Source organism: Falco peregrinus, chromosome Z (assembly GCF_023634155.1).
Source record: "Falco peregrinus isolate bFalPer1 chromosome Z, bFalPer1.pri, whole genome shotgun sequence".
Classification (NCBI taxonomy): Eukaryota; Metazoa; Chordata; class Aves; order Falconiformes; family Falconidae; genus Falco; species Falco peregrinus.
Window position 1 is genome coordinate 25466542 of NC_073739.1, and position 17761 is coordinate 25484302.

General features: G+C 37.2%; 1 protein-coding gene and 1 long non-coding RNA gene across 3 annotated transcripts in view; one reads left to right on the forward strand and one right to left on the reverse strand.

Moving 5' to 3' along the window:
- Positions 1-8612, forward strand: part of FBXL17 (F-box and leucine rich repeat protein 17) — a 281538-nt gene extending 272926 nt beyond the window's left edge. For both annotated transcript variants that reach the window (XM_055790428.1, XM_055790427.1), the window contains one exon: positions 6616-8612. In XM_055790428.1, coding sequence (XP_055646403.1) covers positions 6616-6753 — 138 coding nt within the window. In that variant the 3' untranslated portion in view covers positions 6754-8612. The remainder of the gene's footprint in view (positions 1-6615) is intronic.
- The window catches only part of LOC129782701 (uncharacterized), a 92993-nt gene that overhangs the window by 17747 nt on the left and 57485 nt on the right, over positions 1-17761 (reverse strand). The gene's annotated exons all lie outside the window — the stretch shown is intronic.

Consider the following 17761-nt stretch of genomic DNA (forward strand, 5'->3'; position numbering starts at 1 on the left):
TTGCTAAGAATTAACACAATTACGTTGTAGAATGTCGTGATAGTAATAGTACATTAGGCAGTACTTGTCAATATCATTACTTATGAGTCCACAAATATAGTGTTTGTATGTGCATGTATGTGTTCTTTTTGTTTTTAATAACAGCATCCACTAAGTCAAAATACAGTCTTTGCTGAAATTGTAAGGGACTTTATTTGAACTACAGGATATTGTGCTAATATTGGTAGTGCTGTTATTTTATTAAAGTCCTAAACAAAGGTTCTGCCCCAGGGCCTGAGGGCAGTCACTGAAACTCTGTGGAATATGTCTGCCTTAGCTGATCAAGTGCACTTCACGCAAAACATTTCCAGAAATCTTTAATTTTGTTATGGCTACAGGCAACAGTTATAATTGGGCCACCTGAGAATATAATTCATTCAACTATTAGCAGGAAAAAAATCAAACAAAGTGCACTTTTTATGAGACACTGACTTGAGGAAGCAAACTACAGCTTAGAAAACAGAAAGTGTGTATGAAAATGTGGTTCTTAATAACTCTAAGTGTGTATATTTGGGATTTTATTGTTAAAACATTAGAGAAATTGGAACATTAAATGTGTCCAAAATCCACGATTATGGATAGACACAATGTATAGAGTTGTCTACTACATACAAATTTGTCTTCAATGTAATGCTGCTTTATATACAGACACAAATGCACACAAATTTCAGTACCCCTAATGCTGCAATACCACTCCATAAGCAAAAATTTCAGTAACATGATAAAAAAGCCCTTTTGGAACAAATAAATTTGCATTTCTCTTGTGTAAAGTGCATTTTTTGATCCTTTATATGCAGAAATGTAGTGATAATACTTGCGCCGTGTGGACCTTTATTATCAAACGTGATCTGTATGGCAGCCCTCAAACTATTTTGGTTACTTCTCACCTACTAACAGTTACCTAAAATTCTTTACAAGTACTATATCTCCAAAATTAACCTAGCAGTTCTCTATATTTTTCTACACAGATACTGCAGACTAACAATGTTACAACTTGTTATGTTTTTTCTTATTAATGGCTGGCCTATGAAGTGATATAACTAGATACCTGTATTGTCCTCAGAGCCTATGATGTCAGTGCTCTCCCAAATCAGCTAGTCACATGCCTATTCCAAGGACTAGGTTAGATTCTATGCAAAAATTCTTTCAGCAGTCCATCCCTCTATGGTGTTATGAACCACTGAGGAGCATAGGCACGTTTGCTCTAATCCAGTTTTGCAAGTCTGTTTTTTTTGCTTATAAGCCTGGGTTTGGGGGACTTTTTTTTTTTTTTTAAATTATATGGCTGCTTCTTGATTTCTGTTATTAAACTGGAATGGAGATAACTTATTCTTTTCAATTATAAAGTGAATTGGATGTTACCCTGAAGCTTTTGCTTGCACAGGAAACCTTTTAAATTAACAGTGACTACTTCTTCACTGTGTAGAGCAGCATCAAATTTGCAGTCCAGATGGTGACTCTACTATCCCTTTTCAGTATTGCTGTAAATGATGCAACACAGACATTCTCGGGACCTTTTAGTGGCTTTAGAATCAGAACTGTGTTCTAGGACTGCCCTTGGTACACCTACAGGAGGAATTTTTTAGATCAGTAGGCAGTCTTACAGATCCTCTTAGAAGTATAGTAGAGGAGTTGTCTTAGTTAAAACCAACACTTTTTAAAGCCCCTTTATGTGCCACTTGATATTCCAGTCCAAGAGAGTATCTTCTGGACATGATATCAACTAAAGGCAAGTTAACTAAAAGTAAGTAGGAAAGTCCTGTTTAGGAAGGGTCCTTAAACCTGTTTCTGTTCCTTATTTGTGAATGAAGCTATCGATCTCATTAAAGAGAAATCTCTAGTTCAACCGGTGGTTTCACTTGTAAGCCGTAACTTATCAAAATGCGACTCCCTTGAATTTAGTAAGATCTGTCCTAGGAAGATAAAGTAAAGAAAAATAGATTGTAACCGTTTGGAATGATTTGATTTCTTTAGATAATTTCCTGATTTTAGAATCTAGAAATGAAAGAAAATGGTGCTGAAATTATCACTAGAACTCTGTCAAACTATATGGCGCATTTAAAACAAAACCTAAAAACTATCTAGTAACTAAGTTTAGAGTTTGAATTTTCCATGAGTGAGAACTTGTGGAAGATGGCATAAAAGAAATTGCTCATGGTGGTCTGTGGCAGACACAAGTGATGTACCAAATCAGCAAATACTGGCAGTCAGACCAGATAAGTCCAGCATACCAAATCAAAAATCTGAGTGAATATTTTTCTGTGAGTAGCTTATTTATTGAAAACTGTATGTTCAGTTTATCCTGAACCTGAAAAATCAGCTCATAAACGCCATTTAGTTTATTCTGGGTAAAACATTTACAGACTGGAGGGGGTTTGCAAGCTTTCTATTGTAGGTAGGTCATTTTACCTAAAGGAGAGAAAGAGTTTTGAACACTGTTTTCCCATTTTTCTTAGTATTTCACCCATATTATGTGTATACCTGATAGAGTGAGATTGAAGTCCTGCGAAGAACTCCCAAAACCATTTTGTGAATATTCTTCCATTTCACATGGACTAGATGGGTGTTCGTGTTCTTCTTTCCCAGATGTATTCTTAATTATCACATGAGGAAGTAGTATTTTTCTCTAGTGCAGATAATATTTAGATACTCCCTGAACAACCACACTATCATCAGAAGAAGAAATTAAGGAGGTCCCACATCAGATAACATTTGTCACAAAGTCAAGTATATTCTTCTAGGAAATAGATGGTGTATGTTCAGTCTTTAAGCAAAAAGCATTCAGAATTCTAGGTAACTGCTCTAATTGAGTTAAAAGGAGTTGATATTACTTGGACCTGTCTGTTTCTGTAGCCCATCTTCTCCTTTGTTTTTTTTTTAATCTGTTCTTTGGCCTGGAATAGATTTTTATTTTGGCAAGAAAAAATAAGTTTTAAACCAATCTTTGTTGTTTTCTTTTTTCTGTTTGATGACCAGGATTCACACAAACCAATTACTTTGACTCTTAATGATAAAGACTGCATTCCTTCATTATGTGTTAAAACCTAATTGAAGGGCTATTCAAATTCAAATGAATGATTATGTATTAGATAATCTAACTAGTTTATCTTCAGACAGTAGTCTTCCTTCTGACAACTGAAAAGATGAAGATTAATGAAAGTTCTGTGGAAGAAAAATACAACATTTTAAAGTGTATTAAGAAGTGAATATTTTCAGTTTTCATTCATTGAACAAGACTGTTCAAGCTCAGAAGGGGAAAATGCCTCTGTTTGTGTAATGAATTTGTTTTGGGAATGGCGTGCAGTACTTTTTATAACCAGCCAGACTGCATCTTAACAAAGAGAAGCTCGTGTTCTAACGGTTAGGTGTAAGACTTCTTTTCATCTTAATCCTACTATTAGGGTAACTGATAACAAGTATAGGAAGGGAGTTGACTTAGGTATTACTTATCTCATTCATTAACAAAGAACAAAATTTTGATTTCTCTGTTTTCCTACCTTTTAGGTAGTGCAGTTTTAGTCCAGTGCTGCAAAAACTTTAAAATACTAAAATTTTTACACTGTTGCAGTGTTTGACCTGACTTTTCTCATGATGAAGGAAAAGCTTTTAACATCATCTGATAGGAAATAATTTGTGGCTTAATTTTACACACTTGTTTCTCATCCTGGGATCCATGTAGGTTGTCCCACTGTGTATTCTTACATTGAATTCCTATTGTCCAGCATAATTTTTACCTATTTGCTGTTACTTTCTTAGTGTTAACAATATTTACACTTAACTAAAAATTGCATATATTTCATCATTTCTCATGAAGCTTGGTAGGATAATTCTTTCCTCTTTCATGACAGTAAACATTTTTTAAACTGAAAGTAATTTCTTTCTGTAACTGTTATGGTTCCAAATGTGTATATAGGATTTGTCATTACTTTGCTGTTTAATACCACTCAGATTATTGTCTGAGATCAAACTAATAATTTAAAATGTTCATTTTAAAATTTATTAACATTAAAATTTAGCACTCCAGCAAAAATGCAGAAAACCTTCTACTAATCAGGTTTTGTTCATAAAATAGCAAATTTTGTCAGTGTCACTTCTGCATGGTCATGTTTATTTTGTAATGGTATATGGCACTCAATACCAGAAGTTTCTTTCTCCTGTTTAGTAAAGTAGTAATAGCAATTAGTAACAATTGTATTAATCCAGTAATAATTGTATCAGAAAACTGGGGACAAATGGCTAGTTCTGAATGGTCTGCCATAGATTTCTTCATAGTTTTTAAGGCTAAAAGATTTCATTGTAACATCATCTGCCTTCCTGAGTGTCATGCACTGCTATTTCATATCTAGCTAGACTGTAGCCTCTGTAAATGTGTTCAGTCCTGAATCAGACACCAGAACATGGAGATCATTACATGGCTTCCTGTGTCTGAACATCATCTTTGTAACAAATTTGACTTACTTCTTTCCTGTGACAGAAAATCTGCTTATGATACTGGCTCTAAAGCTATAATATCCATGCTATTCTAACAAATAAAGCCCAACAGGTGTGTGTCAAATCATAATAACTGCTATCTACTAGTAATATTTGCAGATATCTAGTAGATAAACAACATCTCTTCTTTAAGTTTCCCATTAAGAAAGGGCAGAATGAGAAGCTGTCTGTGGTAAGCATCTTCGTTGTGGCTGAGTTAACCATTAAGGGAAATTTCTGGTAGTATGATAGATTGTGCCATGGCTCTCTGCACCACAAATCTAAAGAAAAGAAGCTGTTGACTATTTTTGAATAGGCAAAATCTAGCAAATACTGCTACGTTTGGGGATTCTTGCCTTCCAAGTAATATTTCTATGAAGTGTTGCTGTCAGTTTTAAAGTATGTATTCAGCTATAAATATCAGATATTTTGGAGGACTTGTGCTATCTCTGATTTCATTTTTGATTTATTAAAAGTCACTTCTTGTTTTTCAGCACTGGAAGATGTTACTGTAACATAGCAATTTGCCAAAAGTGTAGTTTGTGCTGTGAAGGGAAGTTAAACCAGTTTTCTATCCAAGTCAGTTTCAGCTAGATGAAACTTCCAATGAAGATTGAATGTTTCTATTATCAAAGCAGAAGAACTGGATATTAAATCTTTCATTTATCCTTGTCATTGGGTGCAATCACTGTTCAGAAGGATGTGCTCCTTGTTATCTTTTAAGGACAAAAATATTATTAGATACTGTGGTCACTATGCTTTAGAATATTGTTCCCAAGATGGGTTTTTGTAATGGTAGTAAACGTTTTAGTCTCGTTTTTTAGTTTTAGCCTTGACGGTGGAACACCATGGGGAAAAGCATATCAGTCATACATCCTACTGATCTAGGTGGTTCAGTATTTAAATGTAGTATTGATGCATTTTAAAATGCCCGAGTGTTCAGCAAAGATTTCAGAGAGAGCTACCTAGAAGTTGTGGTTCTTAGGTTAATCTTTTATTTATCTAAAGGCTAAAGAAAGCTGTCTACTTCTGTGATATGAACTGCAGTCATCTTAAAAATAATTGACAAATTAATCCCCTCACAGCACTGCAATTGTAAAGATGTTGGGTTTAGCTAGGCTTGTCTGATTGCCTGGTCTAATCAAGAATAAAGGTGCTACCTTTGATGTCTAAGATTTAGAAGGGACATCCCAAACCCAGCAAGCATCTGTGTTTTAATTATTGATCCCACCACTTCTTCCCACAAAACCTTTTGAGCAGTATTAGCCTCACAGCAAAAGGCTAAAATAAAAACTTCTACCAGCAATGTACACGAAAATATGCAGGGCTTCTGACCTTTGGAAAAGTTGACCTATATTGGCAATTGGTAAACTAATAAATTGATTTACCTGCAATATGGAATAGTTTGCGCTCTTTTCCCCACGTTTAGTTATCTCTTATTTTTCGTTGCAACCACCTTGAGAGCTGGTGTACAGTGCAAGTGCATTTTGATAAGGTTAATTATAGAGTTACTACATAGTATGGGTAAAAATACCATAACTGTGCCATAAATTAATTAATGGATGTAATCAACTTTCATTTTCCGAAGCCAAGAAAGTCTTACATTTCAGACCTATGTCTGCTTGAGTGAGTTTGAATAAATATGCTTCTATTTCAAGATCTGTTACTCTGGGCAGCACTTCATTAGACAGGATGGCTTTTCTTTGAATAATCAGGTTTGGAGCTCTGTGAGTGGCCAGCATAGTCAAGCATGGCATGAAAATAGTTTAATAGGTTGTTAAATGTTGCTGCAGTTTTCTAAACAAAGCTGTTTGCAAATGGAGACTGTCTTTCATATTTGTTTTCAATCACAAATAACCAAACAGGACTTAGTAGAATAAAATCAAGGTGTGGTGTGTTTTGGTTTGGTTTTTTTTTTTCTCTAACAGATCTTTACATTCGGTATATTTGTTTTTTGTTAAGTGCACCCAAACCTATAGTATCAGCAAATGGCCCAATCCTGCAAGTCCTCCCAGGAGTTCAAGGTTCGATCATTCAATTAGCTTGCATAACGTTGCCCTTTTTATTCATGTTTTGCACATCACAGATTCTTTTCTTCAATTGCAGGTGAATGAAGCCACAGTGGAGCAGCTAGTGCAGCAGTATCCACATATAACCTTCAGTACCGTACTACAGGATTGCAAGAGGACATTGGAACGGGCTTACCAAATGGGCTGGACACCCAATATGTCTACTGCCTCTTAACCTCCTATACCTACATGACAGTTCCACTCTGCTGCATTCAGTAGATCTAATGGGGATTGCAGAGGGTTCACAACCTTTCATATGATGCAATATAATTGTGAGTTTACAGAGATTACAGTAAAATGGCAAAAGCTGTACACTGACTTTAAGTACTGTACAACTAAATACCAATATTAAAGCAAAACTTTAGAAATGCATTATGGTTTTGTTTGCATAAAAGATATAAAAGCCTCTGGCAGATTTCTTGAAGTGGTTTCTTACTAGTTCTCTGGATAGTTTGAGTTATAGAAGATGTTAAGCTTGTTTTCCTCTGTTTACATTACTTCATCTTGGTATGTGTATTTGCTTTGATTTGTAAATGGTAACTCAGTGCTAGCACTCATGCAGTTCATCAGACAGGCTTGAAACTGGGAGCTGAACTTGATGCTTATTATTTACTGAAGCTACCCCAGGAGATTTAAGATGCACAGTAATAAGAAAATGTACAAAGAATTGTGATTTTCTTATAAACATTTTGATAATTATACAAATCATTCTTCTAAACAGAAGTCTTAGTAAATGGTGGTAATGACAGAATGGATATTTACTGCACAATCTTACTTCCTTTCTGTCTATCACTTCACCAAATTGATATCTTCTTTCATTTTGTTTTGTTTAAAATAGGAGATGCTGTAGAGATTTCCAAATCTTTCCATCTTGTAATTTTTATAGTGAGTTGAGTGCTTAACACTGATAACCAGTTCCCACTTTATAAAGTCAAACAGTAATTGAATACACCATCAAAAATAAGTTAACCGACAATGTTTAAATACCTGAGTGAAAAAATTTTTTTTCTTTTTTTCTTTTTTTTTTTTTTAGTGAACTTGTCTGCTCTGACTATGCTGTTATATTGTTCAGTTGGGAAATTCAGATGAGTGGGTGTAAGCCAATAACAGGATTCCTCTCATTTCCTGTGTGGTTGTACTTTTACAGCAGATCTTACAATTCAGAGAGCAGTTACCTCGAGAAGGCCATCTAAACATGAGTCCCATTGTGGGTATCACTTTGTAGGATCAGATGCTTCGTAATGCAGTGTATGCAAGAAAGTACTCAGAATAAATACATAAAACAATTAATTTTCTGTGTGTCACATTGCATTTTAAGGAGTTAAATTTGACCAGGGGATACTGACAGTACAGACATTGTGGCTTCAATTTGAAGTTGCACTAACCTTTAGAGTATTACCATTTGGTTAAGAATGTTTTCAGGTGTGTAACACTGGATATTTGTTTTTAAAAGGTTACAGCATTTTGATCCAAGGTATGAAATACATAAGCTTCAGCTTGAGAGTTGCCATTATTGTCAAAATGTTTTGCTAATCCAAAAAATCTAATGCAGCATAACCTAGAAGCTTATTTAGTATGACTGTATAACTCTCTGTAAAACTGTTTGTTGATTTCCATAGCATAATTTTTTACAACAGAAACATCAGTTCACAGTTATTCCAGTGAGGTTGTTGAATGTTTTCTTATTAGACTTTAAAAATGGGGATGAAATAACTTCTCTGGAAAAAATATATGGTAAAGTTTTTAGCTTAAGTAAGTGGTACTTACGTGTGAACATGTGTAATGCTAGGCTTTTTATTTACTCATATTTACTATATTTTATTTACTCATATATTACTATATTCTGAAAATATTTACTATATTTTCAGAATAAAGCCAGTTGATTATATTGCAGATATAGTACAGAATCTTAGTCATTTCTCATTTAATGTCTTTCTATGAGTGCATTAAAACTATTCACACAATTTGTAAGTTTCTATTTTTTCGTGAAACCTTTGATCTTGCAATAGGTTTAAATAAAAGAAAAAAGAAATACATGGTGTCTTCTGTTTATCTGTGCTGCTAACTGTACTTAGACTATGCTAATAGAAAGGCTGAAATCTCCATCCGTGACTGTGCAGAACTCATCTGGACATGGTCCTGACAAACTCATCCAATAGGGCTGCATTGTGAGCGACAGAGTTTGACTAGATAACCTCCAGAGGGCTTTTTCAAGCGGGAATACTCTGCTTCTCTAAGGGGTTTTTTTGTATATTACAGATCTAGTTGATCATCTCTTTTCACTTTTGCTATTAAGTCACTTCCAGTAGTCTTGCCTTCTACTGGCTATTCATCTCTCTCTTATTTTTCTGAGCATACTAATCTTTATAGATCTCAGTGTGGCTAATTCATTTCCGTAGATCTTGTCATTTATGTAATTTGGAAGTTTATGTGGTATAGGACAGAAATATGTTCTTCTAACTGCAGTGTCACAGGTAGCTCTTTAATTTCCTTATGATAAATCAATGTTTCCTAAGTAGTTTTATAGGAATAAATAACAAGGTTGTGCACACTTTAATTTTTGAAATGTCATTTAGGGGAAGTATCATTTAGGGGAAAAAGAAAAGCTATTGCCTCATAAAAAGAGGTTTTTTTTCTTTCCCTGTTTTCTCTTCCTCAGAACTTACAGTGGATTCAAAAGCTCACAGGCAGCTTACTTGCTGGATTTCCTAGTTCCAGCAGGCCTCCTTTACTGACAAAATGTCTTTGTTCCTTCAAGATATTTGTGGGAACCTGCCATTAAGGTTGGTAGCCTGTGGCTTAGCATTTGTCATATCAGAGACCTTTCTAGGCCAGAGAAGTTGGGTTTGTTCAACCTGCAGAAGAGGTGGCTAAGGCAAGTTCTAAGTGCTTTCTTAACTAAACAATAGGTGATTGTGGAAAAAAGACAGATAACATCTACTTTCAGTCATTCGCTCTTCTAAATACAGGTATAAGTCCAGAGTTCACTTTGGTGGTTGCTCTACCCGTCTGTCACCACTAAAATGCAGCGTGGAGGTGGGTGTCCTCGGGGGAAATGTCTACCATGGTGTTTCACATGCAGATCCAAATTCACTCTGCTCAGGCTCCCAGATTAGTGGGAAGTTCAGTGGATTGCCAAATCCAAGTTGGCCTATTCCTCATCTTAGCAAGCACTCTGTGTAGTACCAGGCAGCTTCTAGTCATCTCTGAGCAGGGACAAAGTGAACTTCTCTGAAAAATATCATAGATAAAGATAAACTGATCCCAGCGTGGCCACAGGTGGCTACTGGGAGTGACTTTTCAGCATTTGCAAAATGGTTGCCCAGAGGTCTTCTGTGCTACTGCTACAGCATTTGACTCAACTTTCAAAACTCAGCCATGGCCACAGAACCCCCTGGCTTCACTCACAGGAAACATTTCTTCCCTTGCAGGTCCTATGAAAGAGCTTGAGCCATGCTTGACAGTTTCTTAGAACTATTAAACTTAGCAAGCTCTCTACATGTGTGTTCAGTATTTGGTAAAACAAGCTGTAATCTCTTTTCAATGAGAAAACAGCCCTAGTAAGAATAATTAACCAACAGATAATTTTTTTTCAGTCTCTCAGCTGGCTTCCATGTGAGCTCACTGATGTCCACCCAGATTCTTAAGAAATAGATATGGCCTTGCTATTGCTTAATGAACTATGGCATTGACAGGAACAAAATCGAGAAAGGCAGCAGGTCACATACACAATGGTTACATGAAAACAGAGGCACAAAGCTCTTTAGGAGGCTGACAGGGCCTTCTTCAGGTGATGTGACCATGAACAAGAAAAGGAAAAGGACTCTTACATCTTATAAATGAGAGGAGAGGAGGGGAGAGGGAGAGGGAGGGGAGGGGGAGATGGAGAGGGAGAGGGAGAGGGGAGTATTTCAGTTGGAAGGGGCGTACAAAAACCACCCAGTCTAACTGGCTGACCTCTTCAGGGCCGCCCAAAAGTTAAATCATGTTACTCAGGGTATTGTCCAAACGCCTCTCAAACACTGACAGGCGTGGGGGCATCCACCACCTCTCCAGGAAGCCAGGTCCAGAGCTCAACAACCCTCTCAGTAAAGAAATTCTTCCTAATAAAAGAACGCATTGCACAGTAACAATTGTAAAAGCATATGTAAAAAGGCTACGATGATGTCTGATCTTGTAAATGTTTAGATTTATATTTTAAATTAGGTGAGAGCTTATGCTGCTTATTTATGAAACTCCATATTAACAGAGTGACTTTAAAGCAGATCTATTTAAAGAGTCCTCTAAAATAAAATTATTTAAAGTGACGTTATTTTTTCACCCTGTAGTTGTTTTTCTCCCAGCCTTCTCCATGACTGACCTGCTATGTTGGCAGAATAGGTGACTGAGATTTTATTTGAAGTTCTCGTAGATTTAGAAGTGGAGTTACCAAATGGTTTTCCAAACCACAGACACCCCAGGAGATGCTCCAGGCTCGAGCATGTGATCTCCTGTATATTGTCACAACTTAAAAACCTAATAATGCTTTGTGAGAGTAGTTGTCTTTTGCCAATATCAATAGGGTGGGTACTTGGTGAATATTTGTGAGTTTTTATTTTGGTTATTTGGGTTCAGGTTTGGGTTTTTTTCTGAAAACCTTATAAAAGATACTTACTGACTGCAAAGTTTTCTTCTCCCTTCATTCTTCTTACCCTGCCTTTTTTTTTCACTTGTAATTTCTTTGTCTTTTCCCCCATTGTTATCATGTAGGGAAATGCAGAATAATCATATCATGGCTGTCTTACATAAAAATGTTGAGTTGATGAATTTATGTGGCAGTTCCCATATATGATATTGTTATGTAGGATTATGATAAATGTAGACATTTGCAAACTTGTACTTCTTTTTTTTCTTCTATTTCTCTGGTTACAGAAGTCTGCTGATCCTTAAAACTACAATTGAGTCACCTGATCAAAAAAAGTAGCATTAGCTGCTGGATTACCATATACCTCTTGGTAACCTAATTTTTTGTACAAAAGTATATCTGAAATTATCTTTTATCAGTATTGTACTTGATCTTGAGACTACAGAATATGATACAAGTTGTTTAAAAAGGGGGCTTTCTGGTTTTGAAAGGTTTTTTTTATAAGGGTGGAAGGTTCAAGTACTATTTTTCTCTGTTTTTCCGTTGTATAGACATTGATCACAAGACATTTATTTTTCATTGAGAAATATGTGAAAACTCTGCATTTAATTGGTTTCAGATTGGAGGAGAGGAATTGGAACAAGCTTGTGTTTGCCCAAATCCTGAATCAAGTTTGCAAGCTGATAAAACAGTCCTGCTTTCAGGTCAGGAACAGAACCTGTATTGGTTGGATTGTGTGGTGTTTTCATGGTTTTGCTTGATAAACAGTTCCACCCATTAAATTGTCTGTAGTTCTGCTGAGGAAGAGAAATAGTCATTTAACTGCAAAAGTCTTATCAAAATCAAGCTAAGGACTTACTAGTAAATATTTGCTAAAGTTCCCAAATCCCAGTAATCTATTCTTCAACTGCTCTTGAGCTACTATATAATTTTTTCTCTGCTTCTAGTCAGTCTCAGCCTGGGAAGTAGCACTGAGCTGACAAGTAGGTATATGCAGAGCTAAAAATTGAGATTTACAGACAGATGCTTATTGATCAGACAGCTGCACAGAAATTTCCTTTCTGTTCATTCTGGTTGTCTTGTTTTTTTGAGAAAGAGACACAAATGCAGAAACATTTAATGGTGGACATCAAGTCCAAAGCAAATTCCATGTCATAAAGATTAAAACATCAGATTTTTTTAAAGATATCTATTTTGTATATCTCGTGCTTGCAGGGCTCAATTCAAGCAAGAATAAAATAAAATACTGTTTGATAACTCCAGATCGGGATTATTAGGTAATTACAAGAATTTCAGAAATTTAATTTCTGAGTTGTTTACAGCCAAGAAATTTTGGCCAAACTGACTGCCTCCACTAAATATCTTCAACTAAACTACAGGCATCAGTAACCTCAGGGTAAGAGATTTACACTGATGTCAAATATCCATACTTCTAGCAAATTAAATTATTCATTTGCTGTTGTGTCTCTGTGATGTTCTTTATTTATACTCTTGGGAATTATAAAACGTAGTATCTTCTTGAGCACTCCTGTTTCACTTGATCCACTGCTGCAATGCTGCAGGTCAAAAAGGGAACTGAAGGACAAAGTGAATAAGGAAACGGAGCTGTCACATGGGTAAGAGGTTACACAACAGCTGAAACAGAGAAGCCCAACATTTCATATTACAGCATGAACTATCTCATCCTAACTTCTCATACAAATGAAATGGGCTATTTCTTCTTTTGGTAGAGAAGGAAGAATAGAAAATGAGGACAGTAGTCAAATTAATTACAGGAATTCACTGCCTGTTCATTAAACAATGTTTATACCAAGAGTGCAGACAGCTCATTATTTTATGGTTTTTTATATTTCCAAGACTTGTACACAAAACTGAGGGCACTAAATGATTTGAGATTCCTTGCCTCCCTCTGTTTGGCTTCTTGCTTGGCTTGTCCACAGATGCAATCACTGTAGATGATCTGAGCTGCTGAAGGACAGTCAAATAGCTCAGCTGTTCCTCTGGATCTTTGTCTGCATTAGGCTCAGATTCACACGAATAAATAGGCTAAGTCCCACCACTGCAGCTGCGGTTGCTTGACTGGAGACATTTTCACAAGCTGGAATAAGGTAGCACTGAAATAAAGGTCTGTGTAACAGCTGCATCTCCACAGTTGTTAAAAAGGAACCCGGGCCAAAATTTTTTTATTTAGGTCGTAGGCTGCTTTTTTGTAAAGGCTGTCAGGATTATGTAAGGTAAATCCAAGTGTTCCATCTTTATAAAATTTTAGTAATGGGATTATGTTTCAAATTTATTCCTGGGAGAAAATCAACAATAACTGCAAGCTGAACTGTTTCCACTTCCATGTTCCAGGAAGTCTCTCTATATGTAGCTTGCAGAAAGTGTTTGTGTATAAATAAGCTTTAGAAGTCTTAAAATAAAAAATTTTGCAACCCAGATTATTGGACATTTCCAGCTGCTATGAAATTATAAAGGCTCCTGGACTGAAAATTGCATAATCTCATGCTTTCATCATGTACCTTATTGCAAAGTGCTATGGCCCTTTGTGTTTTCAAAATACCAATTGTTAGAGAAAGCTGCAAGAAATGTCTTCACAGCACTTAACTCTTAGTGAGCACAGGTAACTTCTCTGAGGTGTCTTGCTCTGGCTCCTTGAATCAAGTTCAACATCTCATTACTTACCTTTGATGGACTGAAAGATTGTCTTCATACTGTTATTTCAGTATATGGTCACCTCCCTGGATCACAGTAAAGTGTCTTATGTGAAGCATAGTCTCTGAACTAATATAAACTAAATAATTCCCTGCTTTACGGGATGGGTTTGTGGTTTTTTTCTCTAAAACAGGCAGCAAATTAATGTTTCTATACAAAACAAAATGCTTCGTATCCTTCTGTCCTTGGAGACAGATGAGAAACAAATGTAGTGAATGTTAATCACTTTGCTTGATGCTTTGAAAGGTGCTCAAATACTGAGGTGAATGAGCAAGACTGAAAATAGAAATAAAATATTTTTCTTGAATATTCTCTTGCCCCTTCCCTGGGAGTGTTCCAAGGCTAGGTTGGATGTGGGTTTGAGCAACCTGGTCCAGTGGAAAATGTCCTTGCCCATGGCAGGGGAGTTGGAACCAGATGATCTTTAAGATCCCTTCCAACCCAAACCAATTTGTGTGCTACAAGGAAGGATTTGATTAGGAAGCAAATGCACCTGGAAATGTTTAATAGCAACCAAAAAGGTTGCAGCTAAAGAAAAATCACTTTTGAATGACCCTGCAGAAGTGTGAAGAGAATTCCAACCTCCAAATGCCTTCATGATCTTCCCAATAGAAAAAAAAAAAGGAAGAGTTTGTTCATTACAAGTTTTCAAATGTTACTCTTTGGCTCAGGAATTAATAAAGATTAATACAGTATCTTTGAAGCAATGGAAGTAATGACAACCTAAGGAAACTGCGGAGTGTTCAGACCAGTGTAGTTTTAAATGACAGTAAGGAACTGGAGTATAGAACCGGTCTGAAATCCAGGGATGCAGCTTCAGTCTGGCAGTGGCCCTTGACTAGGCACTGTGTATTTTTCAGGATGTGACATTAGTTTCTGTGGCTACACTTGTGGTAATATGAGCAGTGCCGGGGCACTGCTGAGCTGTCAGATCACTCCAGCAGTCACCTGCATGCTCTTGGCCCATGACTACTGTTCTCCTACACAAACTCGGTGTTAGTAGTGCCCAGTAGCCATCTCCTTAGGCTCCCTGGATGCAGCCACTGCTTCCTGAGGGCAGGAAGATGTAATGGCACAGGCATGTGCTTTCCTGTACCCATCAACCTCAGCACCAGAGGGTTGTCCTGGGCAAGTTTGATTTATTCATGCATAGATGCATGGCTCTGTTATTAGCAGGTCACGGTTATCTATCAGAAGCTGCTTCTGTGTCACAGGTCCCAAAGCAGAGCCCTGGTCCTGTACAGCACAGCACCCCAAGGCATCAGCTTACTTCCACAGTGGGGTACAAGCAGTACACTGCAGGGCAGCAGCCCTTTCCCAGACACCCAGTTGAGAAGAGGCCATGGAGAGCCCTCGCCAGGCCAGGCACCAGGGCCCTGCTCCACCCTTGGCACGTGGGTGACCTCAGACCCACTGTCCACCCTGCCTCCCTCCCTGGCTGCAGCTGGCTAGGCGAGCGTAGCTGCAGGATGGGATGAGGCAGCGAAGGTACCGGGGCAGGCTGGCACAAAAGGTGTGGTGACGTGGAGGCCGTGTCACCATGAGGGCTCCAGGGTTCTTATAGAGGAAGAAGCTGCTGGTAAGCTGAAGCCTGTAACTTTGCCCCATAGCTTGTCTGTGAGTTGAGTTTTCCAGCTCTAGAGCAGAAGTTGTCACCAATTCCTTCTATGGTCTGAATGGATCACTACTTTCCACAAAATTTTCTGAAAGCAGAACTTAAGGAATATTCCTGTACTTGGCGCTTCCTGCAACAGTACAGGCATTGAAGTCTTTTGCTGGTATAAAGACCAAGTAACCTGATGGCCTTTCTGTTTGAATATATGCCATTTCCTTTATGTTCTCTTGTATGTGGCTTCAGAAATGGTTAACAGTAGGAAGACTATTTGTATTGCATTAGCCAGATACAGAAGAAAAATGCATTTATGGATCAGTGTAATCCAGTCATTGGTTTATGGCTGTAAAGTCCTTCAGGGACTGTCACAAATTCCCAGCTGTCTGTAAGTGCTAGATTTTTGCAATTGCATCTCTGAGCTATCTGCAAGGCATGTAAAATCATATATAGCCAGGCAGCTCCCTATGACTTTGCATCTGCAAAGGCTTGAGAACTATTCCAGCAAGGATGTGCAGTAAATTAAGATCAAGACATTTGCCTCTGAAAAAATTGCCTCTGAAAAATAAAGATACTGGGCAAATCTTCCATGGGTGGAAGCCTCTTTAGCAGAGGTAGAGCTGAGCAAATGCGGGCAGCTGTTCAATACTGAAATAATTACCAGCCCTCAAAAACTTATCTTTCTGACCTTTGTATGTTTGTGAGTGTGAATTCAATTTTTTTAATGAAGCTCTGTTGATTTTCTTGAAAACTGGAGAGGAATATTACATCAGAATCAAAAAATAAGAATAAAGCCATCTAACTTCCTTAAATATTCTAGAGTTCAATATACCATGACATCAGAGTAAGATTTGTTACTTGGCAGAAACAAAGATGCCTTGTGTAGGATCTTTGCCAACAGGACAGAATATGTTTGGGAAGCAGCAAGAGCAACATTATAGAAGAGAAATTCTCAGTAAGTCAGATCAGCCCATCGGTTTGTTGCTAGTCAAGGCAATTGCCCGGTATGCCTAGGGGAGGAGGAAGGTATATTTCCATAGTGTGAATGTATGGGGCTAAGAGATATACATCAATTGGAAACACAAAAAAAACCCCTCTTGGGACAGCTAATGACCATGAATGGTAACTCTTTGCATTATCAAATTGTAACAGACAAGAATCACAGATTACTGCTGGTATCAGACACCAGACAAGAATTCCAAAAGCCTTTGCATGACTTGGTTGACTAGGTCCTTGAGGCATTTTGGAAAATTAACAGAAGATGCCCATATACTATTATGATAAGGCCCACAGAAATTTCTGTCTTCTTGTTTTTGTAAGTCAAGCCTGCATCAATAAAAGCAAAAATATGGGCTTCCTTGCTACATGTGCATCTGCCCTTCCCTCCCCATGTTTGGTAATGTCCAATAAAGGGATGATTCTTTTCTCCTGCCAGAAAGCATAAGTAAAATAATTAAGAAACAAGTGATACGTAGATTGTGCTTCCTTTTAGGATGTCTGCAAAATGATCAGCCTAACTTTCGGGCAGCTACCTTGTGAAGACTGTTTTTTAATTTATTGACTTGCCTAAAGTCACCCCTAAAGTATTTTTTTTTCAACCAGTCTTTAAGGCTCAGTCAAACCCACTTCTAAAGCGACTGTTACTATGTTAACATTTTTATATCAGTTATCTAAAACATAGTGTGAAGGGTATTTCATCATCATTACATTAGTCTATGTACTTATATGTGTGTTAATAAGATTGATCATTTTAGTTACACCTTGTTCTTGACCCTTTGCTTAGAAAATACTTGGTGTTAAGTATGAAATACACAGAATTAGCATTTGCACTAGCACTAGCATTAGTATTAATGCTAAAATGCTCAGTGATACTGAGCTTCCATAAAAGAGTAGGGCTGCTACCCCTCTAATTTTGAGCAGCTTTGACCTTAGCCTTTTAAATAAAAATGCTATTAGTCTCATAGGTTATGTCTCAAAATTCTGGTGTCTATTGTAGTTTCCTAGTAAGTAATAATATACAGAAGCTAGCAGCTGAAAACACTAGCCAATAATGTGCCACATCTGCACTTGGATTTAATGGATCAGGCTTTAAGGAGTGGTCAAGGTCTAACCATTTGACAATCCTTCAAGATGAACATATCACAAATTTGGGCCCATTTAGCCTGAGTTGCAGTCTTAATACTCACACCACCTTGGAACTTACCTCCCTAGGTCAGAATTGGTTCCTCTAAGTGTTCA